Source organism: Polypterus senegalus, chromosome 18 (genome assembly GCF_016835505.1).
Source record: "Polypterus senegalus isolate Bchr_013 chromosome 18, ASM1683550v1, whole genome shotgun sequence".
NCBI classification, from domain to species: domain Eukaryota; kingdom Metazoa; phylum Chordata; class Cladistia; order Polypteriformes; family Polypteridae; genus Polypterus; species Polypterus senegalus.
The window spans coordinates 21,872,203-21,893,369 of record NC_053171.1 but is presented as its reverse complement, the minus strand read 5'-3'; the positions used below and the strand labels follow the sequence as shown (position 1 = coordinate 21,893,369).

The 21,167-nt window shown below is 43.4% G+C and overlaps 1 protein-coding gene across 1 annotated transcript in view; it reads left to right on the top strand.

Annotated features, from left to right (window-relative positions):
* rin3 (Ras and Rab interactor 3) overlaps window positions 1-18,871 on the top strand; it is a 66,646-nt gene extending 47,775 nt beyond the window's left edge. Inside the window, exons 6-10 of the mRNA XM_039740955.1 lie at window positions 2,103-3,404; window positions 8,589-8,897; window positions 13,424-13,555; window positions 13,719-13,882; window positions 17,420-18,871. Coding sequence (XP_039596889.1) covers window positions 2,103-3,404; window positions 8,589-8,897; window positions 13,424-13,555; window positions 13,719-13,882; window positions 17,420-17,731 — 2,219 coding nt within the window. The 3' untranslated portion in view covers window positions 17,732-18,871. The remainder of the gene's footprint in view (window positions 1-2,102; window positions 3,405-8,588; window positions 8,898-13,423; window positions 13,556-13,718; window positions 13,883-17,419) is intronic.
* The last annotated feature ends 2,296 nt before the right edge of the window (window positions 18,872-21,167 follow it).

Genomic DNA, 21,167 nt, shown 5'->3' with positions numbered 1-21,167 from the left:
ATTGTTAAAACGGGCCTGTGGTTCTGTGACCGCTAGTGGTGATCCACTAATCTCAAGATCTAAACTGGCTGCCACAGACCTCCTGACCACTGCTGACCATTGTTTGGGTCAAATGCTCTTTCCTGATAGATTCTTGACAAGGTCACCTTTTGAGGCCCCAACATTATCACAGAAATTAAATTAAACCACAAGGGAATGTCAAAAAGTGGATCTGACGTCCATTTCAGGGTCGCAGTATGTTGCAACCAGCAGCATTAGTGGTGTTCCATATGGTTCAGCTTCAGGGACCTGGACTCAAATCAAATCCTCCCTGTCTAGAGTTTGTAGCTTCTCCCCATGTTTGTGTGGGTTTACTCCCTTGTTGCAAGGACATGTTTGACTTGACTAGCAAGTGCTTTGTGGTTGTTCGCTGCAAATGGCAGCCACCCCATCTGGTGGTCCTGTCTTGACTTGTTGTTTCCTTTTACTGTGTGCCTGTATGGTGGAATCTTTGGGTTCGGACAGACATTGGATTGATGCATTGGTTCCGTTTGGTGTTATGAGGAGGAATAAATCAGAATGAGGGAATTTTGTTTAAGTATCCCACACTTTCTGAGATGTCTGTTTTGAAATATGTCACCATTTCCATTAGCACTATCATTTGCTTTCGTATCATATGAATATAAATCAGGCTAGCACTTTATAAAAACATTGCTGACACGTAAGCAGTTGTTCACCCTCGTGCGCTTCCACCTTCAACAGATTCAAGGTCTGAAATGGCTTGGTGTATTGCTTGCTTGCTTGCTTTACCTGCCTCTCTTACATCAGGTTATGTTCGTTTTGAAGGAATACTCCACCAAAAAAAAAATTTTAATATAATACTTACCCCTGGCAGTTTATAGAAATGGTCAAGAAAAATTTTTAATTTCATGTTTTCGTGGAGAAAAGGCATGAAGTTTCTGATAGAATGGGACCCAATGGAAATCAACTCTGGACAGCAGCAAACAATACAAAATGTCCATGGGAAAAAAAAAATCTGTTACTCCTGTTGAATAGTCCATTTGTCAAGTCATCCAGTTATATGCTCAGAACGTACAAAATGCATGCATTTTTTGGTAAAATGTTGTTGCATAAATAACTCTGGAAGCTGAAAGTAGTCCACATATGACCCCATATGAAGAGGCTTCCTGTTTGTGCACTGCATTCATTTTCCTGAATTATTTTTTTTTTAGTAATATTTTAGCTAAAATTACATTTGCCCATTCTGAGCATATGACTGGATGACTTGACATGTGGCTTATGCCACATGAGTAACGTGACATTTTTTTCATGGCCGTTTTGTATTTTTGGGTACTGTCTAGCATTGATTGTCATTGGGTCCCATTCTAGCAGAAGCTTTTATTCCTTTGTTCACGAAAACATGAGATTAAAGACTTTTCTTGGCCACCACTATAAATTACAATGGTTAAGTAACAAAGAAAATATTTTCTGGTGGGAGTATTCCTTTAAGAAAGTGTGATCACTTTCAGACAACTTTTATTTTAAAATCATTTGGGACAGATTGTGGTAGATGACATTCAGTAAAGTACCCTTTCATCCGTAGAGCCCATCAATGAGGATGTTAGACGCTGCAGGAATTCAAGGGGTAGGTAGAATGGCTAGTCGATCAAAGACTTGGTCCCCTGCTACCTTTCTGCCCCATTCTACTGAACCTTCAAAGATTTGTGGCCCTTTAACATTTTGTCAGCGGACACCTCTGACACTTTGGTGCCCAGTCCTTTCCATTTCTGCCCCACTTATTACTCTGCTTAGCTCACTTACTAACCTGTTCTTTCCCAGAGGTCTTTGTGGCCCGTTCCTGCTTCACCAGAGCTGCTGCCATTCCCGGTGCAGTTAACTGCTTCATTTCAGCCCTGAACATTGCAGCACTGGACAGGCAGAACATATTTACCATTTTTGCCATTTAATCTCCCTGATTATGAGGCTTGTGTAATTCCTCCCAGTTCTAGAATATTCTTTCTCTTGGATTTTTTTTCCCAAGACTGCTGGGAGGTTTTAAAAGAAAGGAGATGCCCATGTAAAGCTCTCTCACATTTCCTGCTTTTCTCTTTTCAATTTCACAGATTTCTGGGGTTCTTCCCTGAACCAAAGAGCTGAGGCTTTCAAAAAATATGGTTCCCGCCAGGCACAGCATCGCTCCACTGACAACAGTCACTGCTCATGTGAGATCGAGTTGTCAATAGGAAGTGACCGGCTGTGGTATGTCAATCCTATTTTTATCGAGGAGTATTGCAACAGTTTGCACACTGCTGCTCCCATTACCAGAAGCCAGAGCCTTACCACAGAGAGCGTGACGCAGCCCCGATACAAGAGGCCACCTCCCATCCCGCCTAGACCTCGACCTGAAGAGCTCTTCGCTGGCATTCGGGCAGTCAAGCAAGCAGGCACTGCCGTTCTGAGCACTCCAAATCAAGAAGTGAAACATGGCCAAAATGAGGGGGCCGTTACCTCCTGCCAGGTAGCCGGCAGCGTGCAACAGACTGAAACTCGGAAGCCCTTGAGAAACCCTCCCATTCCACCAAGAAAACAGCTGTCTGGTAAGCACTTGGGAGAGGCAGTCAGAGAAACCAGGAAGACTCCGCCATCACAGAAGCAGCAAGACAAAGTGCCAGTTGCCACACTGGTGAATATAGAAGGTGATGACACAGAAGGTGCCATTGTGACTGTGGGTGGCAAAATTTCTTTGGGAGTGAACGACCTCATGCCTGTACCCACTGAGCCAAGTCCTCTGACCATGGAGAAGACGAAGAAAGATCCACCTGTTCCACCTCCAAGGAAAAAGCGACAGTCTTACCTGACAAGTGTTTCCCGGCCTCAGGGGACATCAGCACATGTGAAGGAGTTGTCCTCCAGTCTAGTGACTTCAAACATTTCCATTTCTTCCATTAAAGCAGTAGAGCACAGCAGCCTGAAAGACTCCGACACCTCTCTCTACTCTCCTGAAGGCAATTTGGCAACCTCCAATACAGAGCATGACTCCTACTCCACGAGCAGCACAGAGGAGGACACAGAACACATCAGCAGCCCTGTGTCCCAAATGAAGAGAAACCCCACCATCATGCTGGACAAAGCCAAACAACGGCTCTCCATGGCCAACCTATCTCAAGTTTTCACAGCCTTTATGAGCGCAGACCGCAAACTACAGAAGCGTATTACAGAGCTGGCACAAGATAAGGAGTCCTATTTTGGCAACCTGGTACGGGACTATAAGGCCTATACCTTGGACACCATGAAGAAGCAGGCATCCAGCACTGAGATGCTGCAGGAGATCCGGCAGATGATGACCCAGCTTAAGAGCTATTTGATCCAGAGCATGGAGCTGCAGGGACTGACCGATGCCACTGTTTACACCGAGGAAAAGCTAGGTAAACCCATTGTCCCATATTTATTTCCTTGTTGATTGTACAAGGTCAGCACACTGCAGTGGCTTTTCAGATGCGTCCTCCTGGGGATGCCTGAGCTGCCTCGACTTGCACAAACTCATTTTATTTATGTCTGGTCTCCACTAAGCTTTATTTCTAGCTGTGGGTTTCCTGTTGGCCCCAAAGCGCACAGGTCTGCGTCCCAGCCTCTCTTGAAGAGCTCAACTGTTTTCTTTTTATTTTCAGCTCACGAATGGTAGTTGCTTTGGAAGCCTGGTGTGAGATCAGCTGGGGTCTGTTGCTTGTAGCATGTCTGACTGATATTGTTTGACACTCCTCTTTATGAGTTAATTTCCTTCTTGGCTTTTTATAATAGGAGGACAGAGATAAATGAGTAGTGAAAACAGTAGCTGTGATACTAAGCTAAGTTTTGATGTCATGGCGACTTCCCCCTCTGTCTAAAACTGTGGTTGTTTTAAGCAACTTTTGTTCTTTGCTGATGTGGGCCTACATTTGAATGTGTTGGTGTCAAAGGGTTAGCGTTGTGTAAGTGCTGGACAAGTGAAGACCTCCTTTTAATAACAGAAATTAAAATGCACCCGTTTGCTGGGGTGAGGCAGAAAGCTCTCGCAGAGCTGGGCAAATTGGTTGGTGTATTAGGGAAAGAAAAGAAAGCTGGCAGGCCAGCATGCTGACAGGCAGGATTTGGCTAATGCACTTGTACAGTGAATTGGAGCAGGCTTTGACACTTCTAAATAAATAAATAAAAAATATTACCTATACTTTATAATGCCAATTGGAAATATTTTATATCTATGAAAATTTAGGGTAGTGTTGGTTTCACGCCCTAATGCCATCATTTATCCGTGCATCAAGTCATTTTTCTTAGTAAAGTGTTCTGTTACAAGGTGGTAAGGGGATGAAGCTGATCCAGGCAGCATTGGGTTCAAGGCAGGATGGACCATCTGTTCATCCCAAGGGCCCCCCAAATCACACACACACATACATACCCCTATCCGCAGCAGGGCAGGTTAACTGCCATCGGTCAACTTAACACACACTCGATTGGAATGGTAGAAATCGTATAGAAACGCAGGGAGAACATGCCAGCCCCACACAAACAGAGAGACCTGCCTTGAGTTTGAACGCAAACCCCTGGAGCTGTGAAGGAGCAGTGCACATCAGTGTACTACTGTGCTGCCTAAGCACCTACCTCTCCGTCCAGATCATAAGCAAATTTTTTTTCTGTATGATATGTAGCTCTTTTTTTGATAGTGAACAAGCTTAAGTATAATGGAAAAACTTAGCATTGTTTTGTGTGTCACCTTCTGCTACAAAACCACACTGCGATAAAAAAAAGAGAGACCAAAATCCCCCTTTATAAAAAGGTCAATGTGAGCCTGAGCCTGTCCAGACAGTAATGGGTGCAAGGCAGGAGCCAACATGCGCACACACTCACTTATTATTTAGATTCCTCCGGTCACCTAACAACATGAAGAACATGAACTTGAAGAATGGGAGGAAGCACAGGGGAGCCTGCAAAGCCTATGCAGCGGGCATCCCAGCTGGGAATGAAATTGACGTCCAAGGTGACCCATCCTGTATCATAATGCCACCCCTAAACTTTTTTTTTTATTATTAAATATTGCAACTTTTTCTTGTGAACGCCATTTTAAAACACACTTAAGGTTTCTTTCCAGTTATTTCTGTATAACGTGTACTCAAACACCATGTCCTGGCAGATTAAGTGGGCCACTCGAGGTGATACAGGAAATCATTGGTAGGAGACCAGGTTCATGATGTTTCTTATTGTCCACTAAGGGAGCACACTGCCTATAATACTAAACTTTTGGTATAGAGCCTCTTTCTGTAATAAACACCACCCCAAAGTGGCAGAGCGACGGGCGCTGAGCAGACTCCTGTCAATCATGGAGAATCCACTGAACAGGATCATCTCCAGACAGAGGAGCAGCTTCAGCGACAGACTGCTGTCACCGTCCTGCTCCACTGACAGACTGAGGAGATCGTTCCTCCCTCACACTGTGTGACTCTTCAGTTCCACCTGGGGGTTGGGTAAATGTTAGCATAATACAAAGTTGTCTGTTTTACCTGCATTGTTATCACTCTTTAATTTAATATTGTTCTTTATCAGTATGCTGCTGCTGCAGTATGTGAATTTCCATTTGGGATTAATAAAAGTATCTATCTATCTATGGCCAGACAAGCCCCAATCCCAACCTCATGCTCTTTGGGCCTGTGCCCTCCTTTAAGTCTGTTCCCTGAGTATTTCTAGGGTCACAGTTCACAAGCCTTCACACTGGCGAAGACTAACTAGCGTGACTAAAAATCTCAGATTTCCTTTTTTTTATTGACACACACAACACATCACATCAAAAATACGTATGTAAAAGCCTGTATTCCCTCTAACAGCTGAGGTGCCATGTTGTTATTTCCTCTCGTCCGTAGAAGCATTTGAAGCCTTCAGACATTGTTGAATTACACGACTTTTCAAGTGAGTTTGCAATTGCAGACTTCATGCACATGATCTTCGTGAGCGGACGGCAGTCACAGTGTACTCCAGTGACTAACAATCTTATACTTTGACATCCCAACCACTCTGATCCAATCAGGTTTCAGTGTTAATGTCATAAGGGTGAGCTATGTGTGTGTGAGAGCTGACAACCAATGATCTCCCACCCAAAAGTGCCTTGGATTTAATGCAGCTGAGTGGAATAAGAAACATGGGTGTTTTGGACCTCACAGACTTGATAGAGGCTTGGCTGTCTGTCCAGTGTTTTACACTCCACAACAGAGCAGAAAAAAGGAAGAGGCAGAGATTGTGGCTGAACGCCATCCTGGAAAGCATTCATACAGCACCGGCTCTGTCAGGCAGCATATTACTGGCACACAAAAAAGTCGGGCGAGCTTGTGATACTTTGAAAATGTAAAAAAAAAAAAACACTATAACACTGGAAGGTTGTCACACAGTCACCTAAATTGTCATCCACTGCCATCACCTGTTGTCATCAGGTGACAAGATCAGAAACTGCAGTCGTCTAGTTTGACATGCCCTCCGACTAGCTGGCTTTAATCGTCTCATCTGAAGGTTTTACTGTCCTTGACCACAGGCCTTCACTTCTGCGTTGTGTTGGAAGCCTTCCTTTCAGGTTTACAATTAAAATGAACAGGTCTTTGGGTAAATCAGTCGAGCTGACAGAATCACTCTTGGTCTTGATGAGCAATTCAGCATGAGTACTAACGATCAATTATATGGGCCTGAAGAAAACTATGTTGATTAAATATATATGGGCTTTAATTTTGACTGTTAAGTCAATGTTTTATTGTAATATTTGTATCCATTTGTGGATAGATCCTGTTGTGTGGGTTTTTTTTTTTTTTTGGAAAACTGCAAATGTACTGGCCTTTAGATTCCCTGCTGGTTTATTCTGTAATCCAGCTCTGGGCCTAGTGGAGCCTATTTTAGCAGCTTTAAGCAAATGTCAGAGTACCATTCCATCCATGTGCCCACCTCCACACTCACTTTACTAGAATTTGAATCATGAAAATGGCTGGAAAAAACCAATCACACTCAAAACACCAGGAGTCTTAAGTAAACCGAAAGGATAGGGAAGAGACAAGCAGAGTTCGTCAACTGGGCATCAGTCAGAGCAGTAACTAAAATGTACAGACACGCAGCAACACCTTTAAAGTTCCTCTACCACTAATGGAAACTGAAAGAATTTACATAAAGTGGATCCAAAACTGGAATATGCACAATGCAATGTCAATAGATAGTAGCCAAAGCAGTCACATGACTGGCAATTGTACCTGGTGAGGTAACCCATATTTACAAAACTGTACCAAACAGCATCGCCTGTGGCATCTTCCAAATAAAGAAAGGTCATTTCAAAAGCGAGACAAACCCTATGGAAATTATGACCCTCTCCAATTATCCAAGCAAAGAGGACAAAAACTGGAATACTGGAAAAATCATGTGGACATTATTTAGCGGACACCTTTATCCAAGGTGACTTACAACATTTGAAATACAATCAGTTTTTTTTTTTTTTTCTGATTGGAGCACAGGTAGGTGACATGCCTTGATCAGGGTCACACAGGATTTGAACCCACAACCTCAGGGTTTGAAGTCCAAAGCCTTAACCATTATGCCACACTGTCTGTCTGACATTCACGCACTACGCTAACAGTGACCAGCCATTGGATTTGAGTCCATTATACTGGAGCCCTGATGCAGATTCAGTAAGAACTAAGCCACCGTGCCGTCCTGGGGCAACATTGTCTACAAAATAATAGGAAAGCTGTCCAGGTGTGCATATCCTACAATATATGAGGCCTCAAAATAATAATTATAATAATAAAAACCTCATTAACTAACTGCCATCAAAGTCCAAATTGTGATTCTGTAAATCTTCCCAGAGTACAGAGAATACAGTTTCTAAAGGTGGCCCTGAGCGCCAAATCCCATTTGTCCACCACCCTGGCAGACATACTCACACTGGTGGGCATTGTCCTTCTCTCTGGCACTTACTGCCCTCCACTGTCTGTATTATTTAGATTACAGATTCTCCAAACCTAATTCATAAATGTCAGCTCACTGTTGTCCCTGTCTCCTTCATGTTTGGGGTAGTGAAGATGGTGGCACCAGTTTTTCTGTTTCATTGAGTCCTCACAGCCTCTTCTCTCTGCCTCGCCAGCACTTTTGTTTCATTTTCTGTATTCAGTAGGAATCGGATCATCTTTGTTTAATGTCTCATCTGTCTATTTACGTGGATCACTTAGGTGAAGTGGCTGGTCTAGATGCTACTAGGTCACCCAAGGGACAGGGGGAAATGGATGAGCACATGCTGCCCACATTCTCAGCCCTGGGACACCTTGGTGGGCTGAACGTCTACAAGATGTGTTACCACATCCTGCGTTTTTGAGTCTCGCCGACTAGGGAGACTGATGTACCTACATGTAGTAGTTTTATTTCTCATTGTATTATCTGTAGCACTTTCTGAACTCCATTGTCTCTTGTATTTAATGAGGAACAGAAAAGTTAAGTCTTGGTCATGAGGTTTAATGAATAAAGGTGGGGGGAGTGGTTGTGGTGCTATCTTTGAAACCATTTCTATTTGCATGTCTGCAGGCATCAGCTCTTGACTCTTCTGCTTTCTTTTCACACAGAGGTTATCATTGAGGCAGCTTTGTGCAAGTGTGTTCTGAAACCGCTACGTGAAACCATCTACTTGGGCCTCAAGGAGATCCACACTAAAGACTTGTCCCTCCAGCGACTTCTGGAGAATCAGCAAGTTGTTGTGAACACAACCACTACAGACCTGGGGGTGACCACCTGTGTTCCAGAGGTCACAGTCATGGAAAAGATCCAATATAAGTTTACAGCCATGCATAAGGCCTACTCCCCGGAGAAAAAGATAACAATCCTGCTCAAGACGTGCAAGATCATCTATGAATCCATGTCTATTGGAAGCCAAGGTAGGTGTATGGGATGGGGGGTCTTCCTTGAGTTCTCAAACTGGTTAAGTAAGTGAGCTACACAAAAAAGTTTTTCTATGGTGAGCAGACTTCAGAGGAGGTCACACCCAGAGAAGTAGGGTGGCAAACTCTAAGGTCAAGGTCCTCAGGTTCAGTCATTTGCAGGTTCAACAGCCGCCAGAGCTTTTTGTTCAAACTAGTTTGCTAAATTAAAAGCCAATCCATGACAATAATAGAACTTTATTAATTTTGTAGCTTGTTTGTGCTTTTCATTCTGCCATGTCAAACCATTCTTCTCCTGTACAGGTTTCATTTCTGGCAATACCATCTAGATTATTTATGGATGACAGTAGATTTAATTTGCATATCATCATTTATTTCTTCTTCCATTTCTTTCCCAATATTTTTATTGAAACAGATGCTTCATAATGAATGCAATGCAGGTGTGCAAATCAGACTAAATTAGACGAGTGGCTGGCTGCTTTGTAATTTGCATCTCATCATTAATTCAGCTAAGAAAAACCAAACGCAATTAAAACGTGATTGTAGCTGCTTATGATTAAAAGATGTAGCTAATGGGTATGGATTACCAAGATAGTTCAAGAACTGGCTTCTAATCCAGAAACTGAGTTGCAAAAATAACCTGCAGCCACTACGGACTGAACCCGAGGACCCCTGCTCCAAGGCAATGCCAGTCTCTAATGCTGGCAGGGTGGGAGCACTTCCCATAGGCTCTGATCTAAGGGTTCTTAAGCTGGCACCATGTTCACATTCCTGGCACGTCTCACTCCTGTGACACCCTTTGCCACACCTCTAAGTTGAGCCTTCTGTTGCTTGGCAACATCAATTATGCCACTTCCTCCTTCGGCCATTTCATTGTTAAATGACATTTACTTTTGATTCTTTGTGGCAGTCACTCCCATTCCTGTGTTCTTCTGCAGCCTGTGATCTCTCGTGTCTGCTACATTCTTCACAGTTCTCTTGTGCTTTTAAAGTTAAAGGATTATGTCACCCAAAAATATATTTTTTTAAAAAATGTTACTTAACCCAAGTAGTTTGTAGTGATGGCTGAGAAAATAATTATTAATCACGTTTAATGCAGAATGAAAGTGATGAAATTTCTATTAGAATGGATGTCTGTGGTTACCAGTGCTGGACTACTGCAAACAGTTTCTCAAATAGTCCATAAAAAATATCACAAATGTCAACTCATCTAGTCGTATGCTCACAATGTCCCAAACGTGTACTTTTACTAAAAATTTTGTTAGATAAAACTCTCCCTTGAATGAAAATGGAATGCGCTCAAATGCAAATGCATGTGAATGGCAGGACCTGAAGGACCTGACATGTGGATTACGTGACTTGAGTAACATGAAGCTTTTTCACTGACTTTTTGAGATTGTTGTTGTCCATCCCTGGTTACCATAGAGTGACTTATTCTATCAGAAACGTTTGCTGTTTCTGTTTTGTATGAAAACATGAGATTAAAAATTGTCCTCAGCCATCACTAAACAGCTTTAAAAATATATATATTTTTGGGTGGAGTATTCTTTCAAATATTGGCCTTTATAGTTTACATGGTCACTTGTGTCCTAGTGTAATTCTGACGTGCTTATGTTAATCAACATGTTGCCACTCTCTGCAATCTAACAGATTTAGTTTGGGGTTTTTTTCTATTATTTGCTTGAACATTCCGGATGATTTTGCGACTTTTCTCACCATGCTAAGTATTATAGTTCGTTTTCAGGAGCAATATATTTGCACTAATCTGAGACCGAGGCTGTGGGCCGAGTGGAGAGGGAAGCTTGATGTCAGGAGAAGGGAGCCGGATGGGGCCCTCCTTACTCACTCGCCAGCCTCCGTTTGAGTCAGTCTACCTTTTGCCATGTTTTGGTGCGTGCCTTGCCTCCTCTTAGCTAGCAAAACCTGTTTGTTTATTGATTTTTACAATTTGTCCTGTTTCACTACTACGCAGGCAGAGCCGTGGAGGACAGCTAGCCATTTATATATACAGTCCTGATCAAAAGTTTAAGACCACTTGAAAAATGGCAAAAAATCATATTTTGCATGGTTGGATCTTAACAAGGTTCCAAGTAGAGCTTCAACATGCAAGAAGAAGAAATGGGAGTGAGACAAAACATTTTTTGAGCATGCAATTTAATGAAAACAACAATTAAACTGAAATGGGCTGTTTTACAGCTGATCAAAATTGTAGGACCACACCTCCAAAAAAACCCGTAAACCCCCCCAAAACAGAAATCAAACTTCCTAACATGAACTCAGTACTGAGTAGCTCCACCGTTATTGTTGATCACTTCAAAATTTTGTTGCGGCATGCTTGATGCAAGCGTTTCCATGAGGTGAGTGGGAACATTTCTCCAAGTGGTGAAGATGGCCGCACGAAGGGCATCTACTGTCTGGAACTGTTGTCCATTTTTGTAAACTTCCCTTGCCATCCATCCCCAAAGGTTCTCAATTGGATTTAGATCAGGGGAACAAGCAGGATGGGCCAAAAGAGTGATGTTATTCTCCTGGAAGAAGTCTCTTGTCCTGCGGGCATTGTGTACTGAAGCGTTGTCCTGTTGAAAAACCCCAGTCGTTACCACACAGACGAGGGCCCTCAGTCATGAGGAATGCTCTCTGCAACATCTGGACATAGCCAGCGGCCGTTTGACGCCCCTGCACTTTCTGAAGCTCCATTGTTCCACTTTAGAAAAAAGCACCCCAGACCATTATGGCGCCCCCTCCACTGTGGCGCGTAGAAAACATCTCAGGTGGGATCTGCTTGTCATGCCAGTAACGTTGGAAACCATCAGGACCATCAAGGTTACATTTTTTCTCATTAGAGAATAAAACTTTCTTCCACCTTTGAATGTCCCATGTTTGGTGCTCTCTTGCAAAGTCCAAACGAGCAGTTCTGTGGCGTTCAAGGAGACGAGGTCTTTGAAGACGTTTTTTGTTTTTGAAGCCCTTCAGTCTCAGATGCCGTCTGATGGTTATGGGGCTGCAGTCGGCACCAGTAACGGCCTTAATTTGGGTCGAGGATCGTCCAGTGTCTTGACGGACAGCCAATTGGATCCTCCGGCTCAGTGCTGGTGAAATTTTTTTGGGTCTTCCACTTGACTTTTTTGTTCCATTACCCTCAGGATCATTTAAGAAATTCCAAATGACTGTCTTACTGCGTCCCACCTCAGCAGCGATGTCGCGCTATGAGAGACCCTGCTTATGCAGTTCAACAACCCGACCACGTTCAAAAAGGGAGAGTATTTTTGCCTTTGCCATCAGAACGTGTGACTACCTGACAGAAAATGACAATGAATCCACATCTTTGCACAGGTTTGGCCTTTTAAAGGCATGTGGTCCTAAAATCTTGATCAGCTGTAAAACAGCCTGTTTCAATTTAATCGTTATTTTCAATTAATTGAATGCTCAAAAAATGTTTTGTCTCACTCCCATTTCTTCGTGTTGCATGTTGAAGCTCTACTTGGAACCTTGTTAAGATCCAACCATGCAAAATATGATTTTTTGCCATTTTTCAAGTGGTCTTAAACTTTTGACCAGGACTGTATTAAAAATAGCACTGACCCTTGTGGAGCACAACTTTACACGGCTCTGATAGGGTTTCTCGTACCATCACCCTCTGCTTCTTGTGTCTGAGCCAACTACAAACCACACCCTGAAATCCAATTTTTAGTTTGATTCCCAACCTCTCATATGGTACCTTATCACATGCTTTCTGAAAGTTAAGATATAACATTGTATACGGCCCTCTGACGGTATCCTTTGGTTCCTTCCTCACAGAAGTCCAGCTTGTTAGTAAAACAACATCTCCCTCTTCAGAACCCCTACTGACTGTTCAGTAAAACTCCTGTTCTTCTCGTGTGTTCCTCCATCTTTTCCTTAATAATTGCTTCCATTAATTTACATGTAATGCCTGTTAAGCATACTGGCCTATGATTGCTTGGATCTGCTAAACCGATTACACTTTTTATATAACAGGATAGTATTTGCTGTTTTCCACTTCTTCAGCATTTCTGCAATGCGCAGTGATGATCTAAAAATATGGGTCAAGAGTTTGTACTTGCTGTCCTCATTAAGAACTCGAGAATATATATTACATGGTCCTGGTGATTTTCTTGATTTTTAGCCTGTTTAATCTCTGCAGCACTTCTCTCTCTCAATTTCCAAATCCCTCAGCAACTCCTTAGTAGTCCCTGTTACCACTGGGAGGTAAAAAATCTTGTACATGTGAAGATCTCAGAAAAATGCAACTTTAGAGCATCCACTATTTCACTATCTGTATTTTGAACTCCCCTTTACTATTCTTTATGCAGTTCACCTCCTCCTTGACTGTTCTTGTACTTCTAAAATACTAAAAGAATCTGTTTGGGTCGTCTTTTACTTTATCTGCAATGACAGTAAAACTTTTATCCTTTTATTTAGGGTATGGCACAAATTATAGAAAAAGTGGTGGTGACATGATGAAAATTGCATTTGGCTAAAGCTTGTTTGTCTGTGTGTTTCAGGAAAGCCACATGGTGCAGATGACTTCCTCCCAGTTCTGATGTACGTTTTGGCCCGCAGCAACCTGACTGCTTTACTTTTGGATGTTGAATACATGATGGAGCTAATGGATCCAGCATTACAGTTGGGAGAAGGTAGGCAATTGTGTCTAAGCTTGAACCAAACAGTTGAGACCATGGTTCGCTCACAAGAGTGCTGCAGATGAAATATGAATTCTAGTATGCAGGAAATATTGGCCTGTCCCGCCCCACAAGTGGGATAGAATTCTCAGTTGACATCTTGTGTCTCTGCCTTTAGGTTCTTATTACCTGACGACTACCTATGGAGCCCTGGAACACATCAAAAGTTACGACAAGATCGCGGTCACTCGACAGCTCAGCCTGGAGGTCCAGGATTCGATTCACCGCTGGGAACGCCGGCGAACACTCAACAAGGCCCGCGCCTCCAGGTCCTCTGTGCAGGTGAGAGAGCATTACAAGTACTTGAGGTCACTGGGACTCATGCGTCACTTTGGAATCAAAATGTCTATGGCAGGATATTTAGGCATATCGGATTATGTGGTCACAACGAAATGTGAAAGGCATTTAAATAAATAAACAAAATCCATAACAAAGGTTTGACGGTCTCAGTACATGGCGATCAGTCAGCTCAGTTATAACTGACCATTCTAGCACCACTGTGACTGTGATGTGACTTACAAGATGACCAGGTTCCAACTGTAAGACACATCTTCTCAACTTCTCTTTAAAGACAAGGGAGATGCTAATTGTGAAGGTTCAATCTAACTCTTAATTTGTTTCCCCCATTTATAGATAAGACCACCATATCAAATATCGTTGAGCTCTAACGTATGAGGGTCTGTCCAGGAGAAATGTGAGCTACTTCCTGGTTCACTTGCACCCGAAGGCTCTGTAACGTTACATGATTTTAGTAGTTTTCAGTCGCAGACTTCATTCACATAATCTTAGCGAGTTGCAGGCAGTTTGCAGCACACAACCGTGACGGGCAGTCAGTTTAACAAACGCAGTCTCCCACCCATGCTGACAAATCAAACAGGCTTGTAGGGGTGGGCTTTGTTTTTCAGGTGAGAGCTGTTAACCAATTACTTACCTGGAAGTACAATGCATACAACTCACTCTTGAGAATCCAAGGGTGTTTTGGACGTCACAAACAGAACATAGGCCTGTCTTTCTGATGTCTAGTGTTTCATGTACCATGGCACAATGGAAATAAAAAAGTGAGGAGACTGCAGCTGAACTCCCCATACCTAGAAAAAGCATTCGTACAACACCGGCTCTGTCAGGCAGTGCATTATTAATGGTCTTAAAACGGGGTGAGCTCACGATACTTTGGTAACCTGAACCTTTTCTGGAATGCCCTTGTGCTGTCATGTAATGCGACATCCTTGGGTAACGAGATCAGCACCTGCAGTCATCGAGTTTGATATCCCCTTCAGCTTGAAGTCTAGTAATGTGTCACTGACTTGAGGTGACTGAGGTCTGTCGGGCTTGCTTTGTTTTCCTCATGTCTATGTAGTCGTGCCTCAGTGAGTTTTTCATTTCCTTAATATGTGAGCTGCCGAAGGTCAGCCTGGCTGCTGATTACTCCCATCTTTTGTTTGTATGAGAACAGGCTGAGGTCTAACCTAAGGAGATTTCTTCCCAACTTCTCCTTATAGCTAATATTGAACGTTTTTTTTTTTTGTTTGGTTTTTGTTTCCCTTTTGTGCTTTTTGACAAATTTTTGGACAGTGTACAACCAGGGGACTACTTCTTACTTGCATTGTACCTGTGTGGCTGACTTGCAAGATTTATGTTTGGCTTCTTCATATCGCCGTTGTTTAATATGAAGGTGATCAGTAAGACCACCCTAAGTGCACCTTCTGTTGTTTCTCAATACACATAGCAAGCAGCACCATTTGAAGGACATCCTCAATGATCCAGAGGTGCCATATTAACGACTGGTCAGCATGAAGACGCAGTTCTAGACTTTAGCCCTCAACTGCTTTTTATTTCCTTTCTCAGTGCTTAGAAAAGATATTTGCCCCCTTCCTGATACCCTTTTTTTTTTTTTTTTTCTTTTTCTACATTTTACACAATGAATAACGTCAGACTTTTAACCAAAATCAGGTATCAGAGAATGGGAACCTGAGTACAGTTTTTAAATCATTACTCTTTGCTCAAGGAACAAAGTTCTCTAACACCTCCATCACCCAAGCGAAAAGGTAACTGCCCTTGTACTTTGAATGCTTGGTGACCACACCTTTAGCAGCAATAATCATAGCTACACGCATCCTCTAACGCAGCAAAGCCTCCCCACCATATCACACTAAGCACCACCATGTTTCATTGTAGGTTGGAAAAATGGGGTTCATGGGAGAGTAGTGAGGTGGAAACTTGCCCTATCCAAGAGTAACAGCAGAGCTCATCTCGCATTTACAAAGAAACACCCAGGCGATCCTCATTTAGAGTAATGTTATATGGACAGACGAGTCAAAAGTACAACACAGGTTGCCTATTACAGCTAAGAACATCTGTTGTTGTCTTTGTACAACAATGGCTCTGTCAGGCAGCATGTTGTTGACTGTCACAAAAAGGAACAAGCATGACTGTGCTGGTAAGTCAGCCCACAATCGCTAATTGTGACATAACCAGCCATTCTTAGTCAAGTAAATTGACATGGTCCAGTGACGAGATCTGTGGCTGCAGTCAGGAAGTCTTGTTTTGCTCAATTCCACTTTTTTTGTTCGGATTGGATTTTGCCGGTCTTGATGGTTCATATTCATAAGTACAAGTGACCTGCTGCATCAAACTGTAATGTGAACACATTTGTCCTCTGAAATGACACACATGCGCCCATTGATAGGTTTGTGTACGAGTCACCAACAACAAAAAATGTCTTATTTGTGAGAAGACTCATGGAATTAAAGTGGAAAATGGCCGTGCCATTAGCTGGTGTATATATCAATTTGGCTCTGGAGGATGGCAAACAGATCATCAGCGATACAGGATTATGTCAAAGGCAAACGAAACCCAGACGTCTAGCTTTTGTTATTTTTTTCCAGCTATTGATGGCACTGCTGCACCACGAGATGTGAGCTAGCAGTGGTGGGACTGTGACTGTCTCAGTTCTCCTCTTTGGTGGTTTTGTCACTCGGCCCATGAATATAAGCAAAACAAAACGTGAATTCCAGTCTAGTTGTTCTCATTCATGGCCACCAATCACAAACCTATCATATTGAGGACCACATATGAAGTGACTCGGATCTCTGTGTCCACACAGCCCTGGAAACATCAGATTTGTGTCACGTTAAGGCACAAAATCAGATTTGAGCCACTTCAGCCTGGTAATGTGAACATGCCGGTAAGAGGTCATGTAATGTGACAGCAGTAGTTCTTTGGATATTCGTCTGGGATCCCCTGTGACTTCTTGAATGAGTTGTTGCTATGCCCTTGGGGTAATTTTAGCATGTCGGCCTTTCTCGTATGTTCTCCATTTGGAGATCATGGCTCTCACTGTGGTGCATTGGAGGTCCCAGGCCCTTACAAATTGCTTTCTAACATTTCCTGTTTGGAACGTTTAAATAACTTTATTTCCTAATATTTACTGCAATTTCCATTGATCAAGCCCTGGTGCTCCTTGTGGTGATGGCATCAGTTTCATGGTGAGGGTCTGTATATGGCAGGGTTTACATTCAGTCGCGGCTGGCTGGGTTTAGTCACCAGGGTCTAATGATTCATTTTGGTCAGCTGTTTGAAAAAGTGAGTAATGAGGGGGGGCAAATACTTTTTCATTAAGGCAATGGAGATGTTGGAAAACTTTATTCCTTAAATATGTAGTGTTTTATGTTTATTGTGGTTCCCTTTATCTAATTTATTTTTTTTGTAAAAATACACATACACAAAAACAGAAGATATCCACGAGGGGCCAATACTTCTTCACAGCACTGTACTTTTATTTTCTTTGCCCGCTAACCTCTGGATCTCTTGCCTCCTCAGGACTTCATAAACATCTCCTTCAATGAGGCCTGCATGAACACAAAAACTCTGGGCGCGCGGCCCGACACCACCGTGCAAGACCTGTGCCAGCAATGTGCTGACAAGTTCGAGGTGGACATCGCAGAGCATTATGGGATCTTTGTCCTGGTGGACGGTGTGTATCAGCAGCTGGCCTCTGATGACCTCCCTCTAGCCATAAAGGCTGCCTTCCACCACAGTGAGCCCAAGAAGGAGTATTTCTTTGTATACAAACTAATAACTTGTGATGAGAGACTGGCAAAAACGGCATCATCGGAAACAGAAAATATCTGAAAACTTGTGCAGCCCCAACACCTTTGTCCCGTGGGCCCATAGGCACTGTAATGTCCTCTGCTGGAGGGCAGCCATATGTCCAGGTATTGGGTGACCTGTGCAGATCATTCTAGCAGCATCCTTCTGTCAACCAAGAGAGTGAGGTGCTAATGCAATCTCTGGTCCATTAAACAAAACACAAGTTACTGCCACCCTTTATTATCCTGATCAATTTTGGTTGGTGACAGTGTTACAATTACAGGCCCTCCATTAGAAAAACGTACGTCAATGGGTCTGGAAATCAGGTTCTGTACGGGATGTGGCCTACTGTAGCAGACTGGAAGAGGCAGAGAAGGCTGCAGTGCCTGCCCAGTGTTCTGCTCAACCTCCAGTCACCATAAACTTAGGGAGGAGGTCAGGAATCCGAACTGCTGTACCATATGGTGGTCAGAACATCTGTGTGTTGGACTTCACAGCCACAGGCTGTCCTGGACAGGCTCGACGCACTCACTGCAGCTCTTTGCCAGACTCAAGTCACCAATCAGGCAATGGAGGACCTGCACAAACACCAGGAGTATAAACTCCACAAGGATGGTGCCCACCATTTGAACATGGGATTCGGGAGCCTGTGTGGTCGAGAAGCCCAAATAAATGGGACTCTTAATTACAAGATTCCTGGTTCAAACTATGCCTGTAACACGCCGTGTGACCCTGAGGACTTCACTTCAACCGCCTGTGCTCCACCGACCAAAAAATGTGTAAGCAGAGGTGCAACAAGGGGTGGTGTCTATAAATAAACGGACTGCTTGTTGTAAATGCAGCACCACCCTGCACGGTCCGGCTAACACCTCTCGTTTAGCTGGGCTGTTGCGACACCTTGTGGTCAGATTAGAGGTTTGCTCAATATACAACATCCTAGTGCTGCAGTTGACGGACCCCGGAGGTCTGCGAGTTCTTGTTTTTAACTGCACTCCTCACCTAATTAAACTAAATTAATTGTTTTTTTCCCCCAGTTACTGCTTTGGGGTCAATGTGGAAATTCCAAAACGGAGTTTGACAAATTTATATGAGAACTGGCCGAGCATTTATGCAGGTTACATTTATCTAAACTCAGTTTAAAAAAGTTTTTTTTTAAGCATTTTAAAATTGTGGTGATTTTCATTTTGTTTTCAAGGTGTTCTGTTATTTAATGTTTGGTGTTGAGTGCGTTACATTACATTACACCTCACTAGTGGCAGCCTCTCATCATTTAGTGCCACCTGTCGTGGTGTCGGCTGTCATTATTGGGGGTGGGATGGGGGTGAAGGCAAATTAATAAGACAGCAACATAAAGTTAGTTAAGAATTTAAAGCTGTAGCAAAAGTGCAAATATGGCTTGCACAGCTAAACTTTTCTGAATGCAAAATAAGAAACACTAATAAGGCCGACTGGGGTGAAACGAAGGCAACAAAAGCCTGCAGCTCCCCAGAATGGAGTCTGATGACCGCTGGGCTCGTGTGCTGTAGGCACCAATGCCTTCTCTCGGTGATGGGCGCGTGAAGCTCCGTAAGATTTAGAAGCCGCAGCCGCTTCTCGATTGTGCTAGAAGATCCAAAGCTTCAAAAACAGCGACATCTGGTGGCGTAAAGCAGCCATGCGCTCCACACAACCCAAGCACTCCTCGCCCTTGTTTCCGACGACAGTTACAATCGGACAGGTGTAGTAAAACACCCAAAGTCCAAGAACACTCCGAGTTCATTTTGATCTTATAATAATCATGTTACATTTAATCCCAAAGATGTCACTTGTTGCTATTATTTTTATAGCACTGCACCCATGCTCACCTGTGCCAATGGCTTCTCCCTCTTCACGTGTTTCTTTTATGTAGCTCTTAACTGCTTTCTGCTGCTGCACTAGTTGGAATTAATTTGAGATGTTGGCAAACTTGCCATTTTTGTCAGCTCCCCTGCAGCTGGCACTAAATCGCACGTTTGTCTGATGGAATGCCAGCTAACACTGCTGGTGATTAGTGCCAAGGCTGCTGCAGCATGACAGCACCATTACGATTGAGATGGAAACAAGAAACGTATGCACACTCGGCGCTGGCAAGGCTCTACCGTACGTTGCAAGACACCACCAATTCCCAGTTGTGACAACTTTATCACATTGGGGCAACGTGAAAGATTATTATTTTTCCTATCAGTGTTTGGGGATTAATTGCCTTAATCACACTGGGGTTTAGGGAATGTGCTTGTGGAACTGGGCACACACAAGAAGGAACAGAGAAGTGGGAGCAGAGTGTTAATGGCACATATCAATTCTGTCCCAATATAGTAGAAGAATATGGCCTGGTATTTACTTTGTCATGTAACACATTCTGGACTCCAAAATATCTCGACTCTTAAGATTCCCCTTTTCTGACAGGTGGGACAGCACAAAGCAGTCAGTCTGCTCCTGGTGTCTCAGTGACTTACATGGCATCAATCACGTTGTTGTAAACCTTCGATACAAACTTCAAGGCAGCAAGCCTCATTAAATAAATACAAAGTTTGAAGCCTCTGTGTTAAACACGCCATCCGCAGCTTCTCCTGATTCGCGTGGGCCTCGGCTAGATGAATCGCTGGATTTGTTGAGAAACTTCCACAGTGCAGGAGAAGCAATGAAGAATGAAACATAGTACTTTTGCCCGGATCCACTGAGCCAACACCTTGAGTAGTGCCTCGCGCTCGCCAGCAGAGCCCGACAGGTCCTTATCTGTGCGTTTTTCGTGTTAGTGTTGATGACACCGATTTCCCTTCAGCTGCAGACTGGGGTACTGTACTGTATATTCTATGGTTTGTAACTGGACACTCCTGCTGCATCTCACTGCTGGTTGATTGTATTTCTTACATGTGCATGTTGCTGAGGTGTCTGTTGAGCCTTTTTACATGTGTGTGTTTGTATAAATGGGGGTGAGGTTTGGAAACTGCACATGTCGGCCAACAGTCGGCCTCTGCCCTACGTCCTACTCCTGCTGTCAAAAATGAGCTGGAAAACTACATTTGGTCTTAGCCACAATATCAAGTGATGCGAGGTTAATTTGGAATCACCAGTTTATCTCCACCAGTGTCTGCTCGCCTGCTTTAGTTGATGCTGAGGAAAGCAAGTCGAGATATAAATCTCAGCAAGACAAAACTGTAAAACACAACCACTAGCCGCATTGAATAACGGCTTCATGTGAACGGCCACTGCGATGTTCCAAGAGCAAGTCTTCAGCAAACATACCGACCAAACCCACACTGAATGCCATATGGTGCCAGCCTTCCCAAAAACCTGCCACAGCACCAACCATCCATGAAGCATTCTACAGCCGTGCATCCCTTTAGGTTTCGTCAGTCACTGTCGCATGGTATACGTGTCACCTGAAATAGAACTCCCAAGATCCCCCCCCGAGTCACAGTAAAGTCTGCCACCCGTCAGGATGCACAACACAATGGTG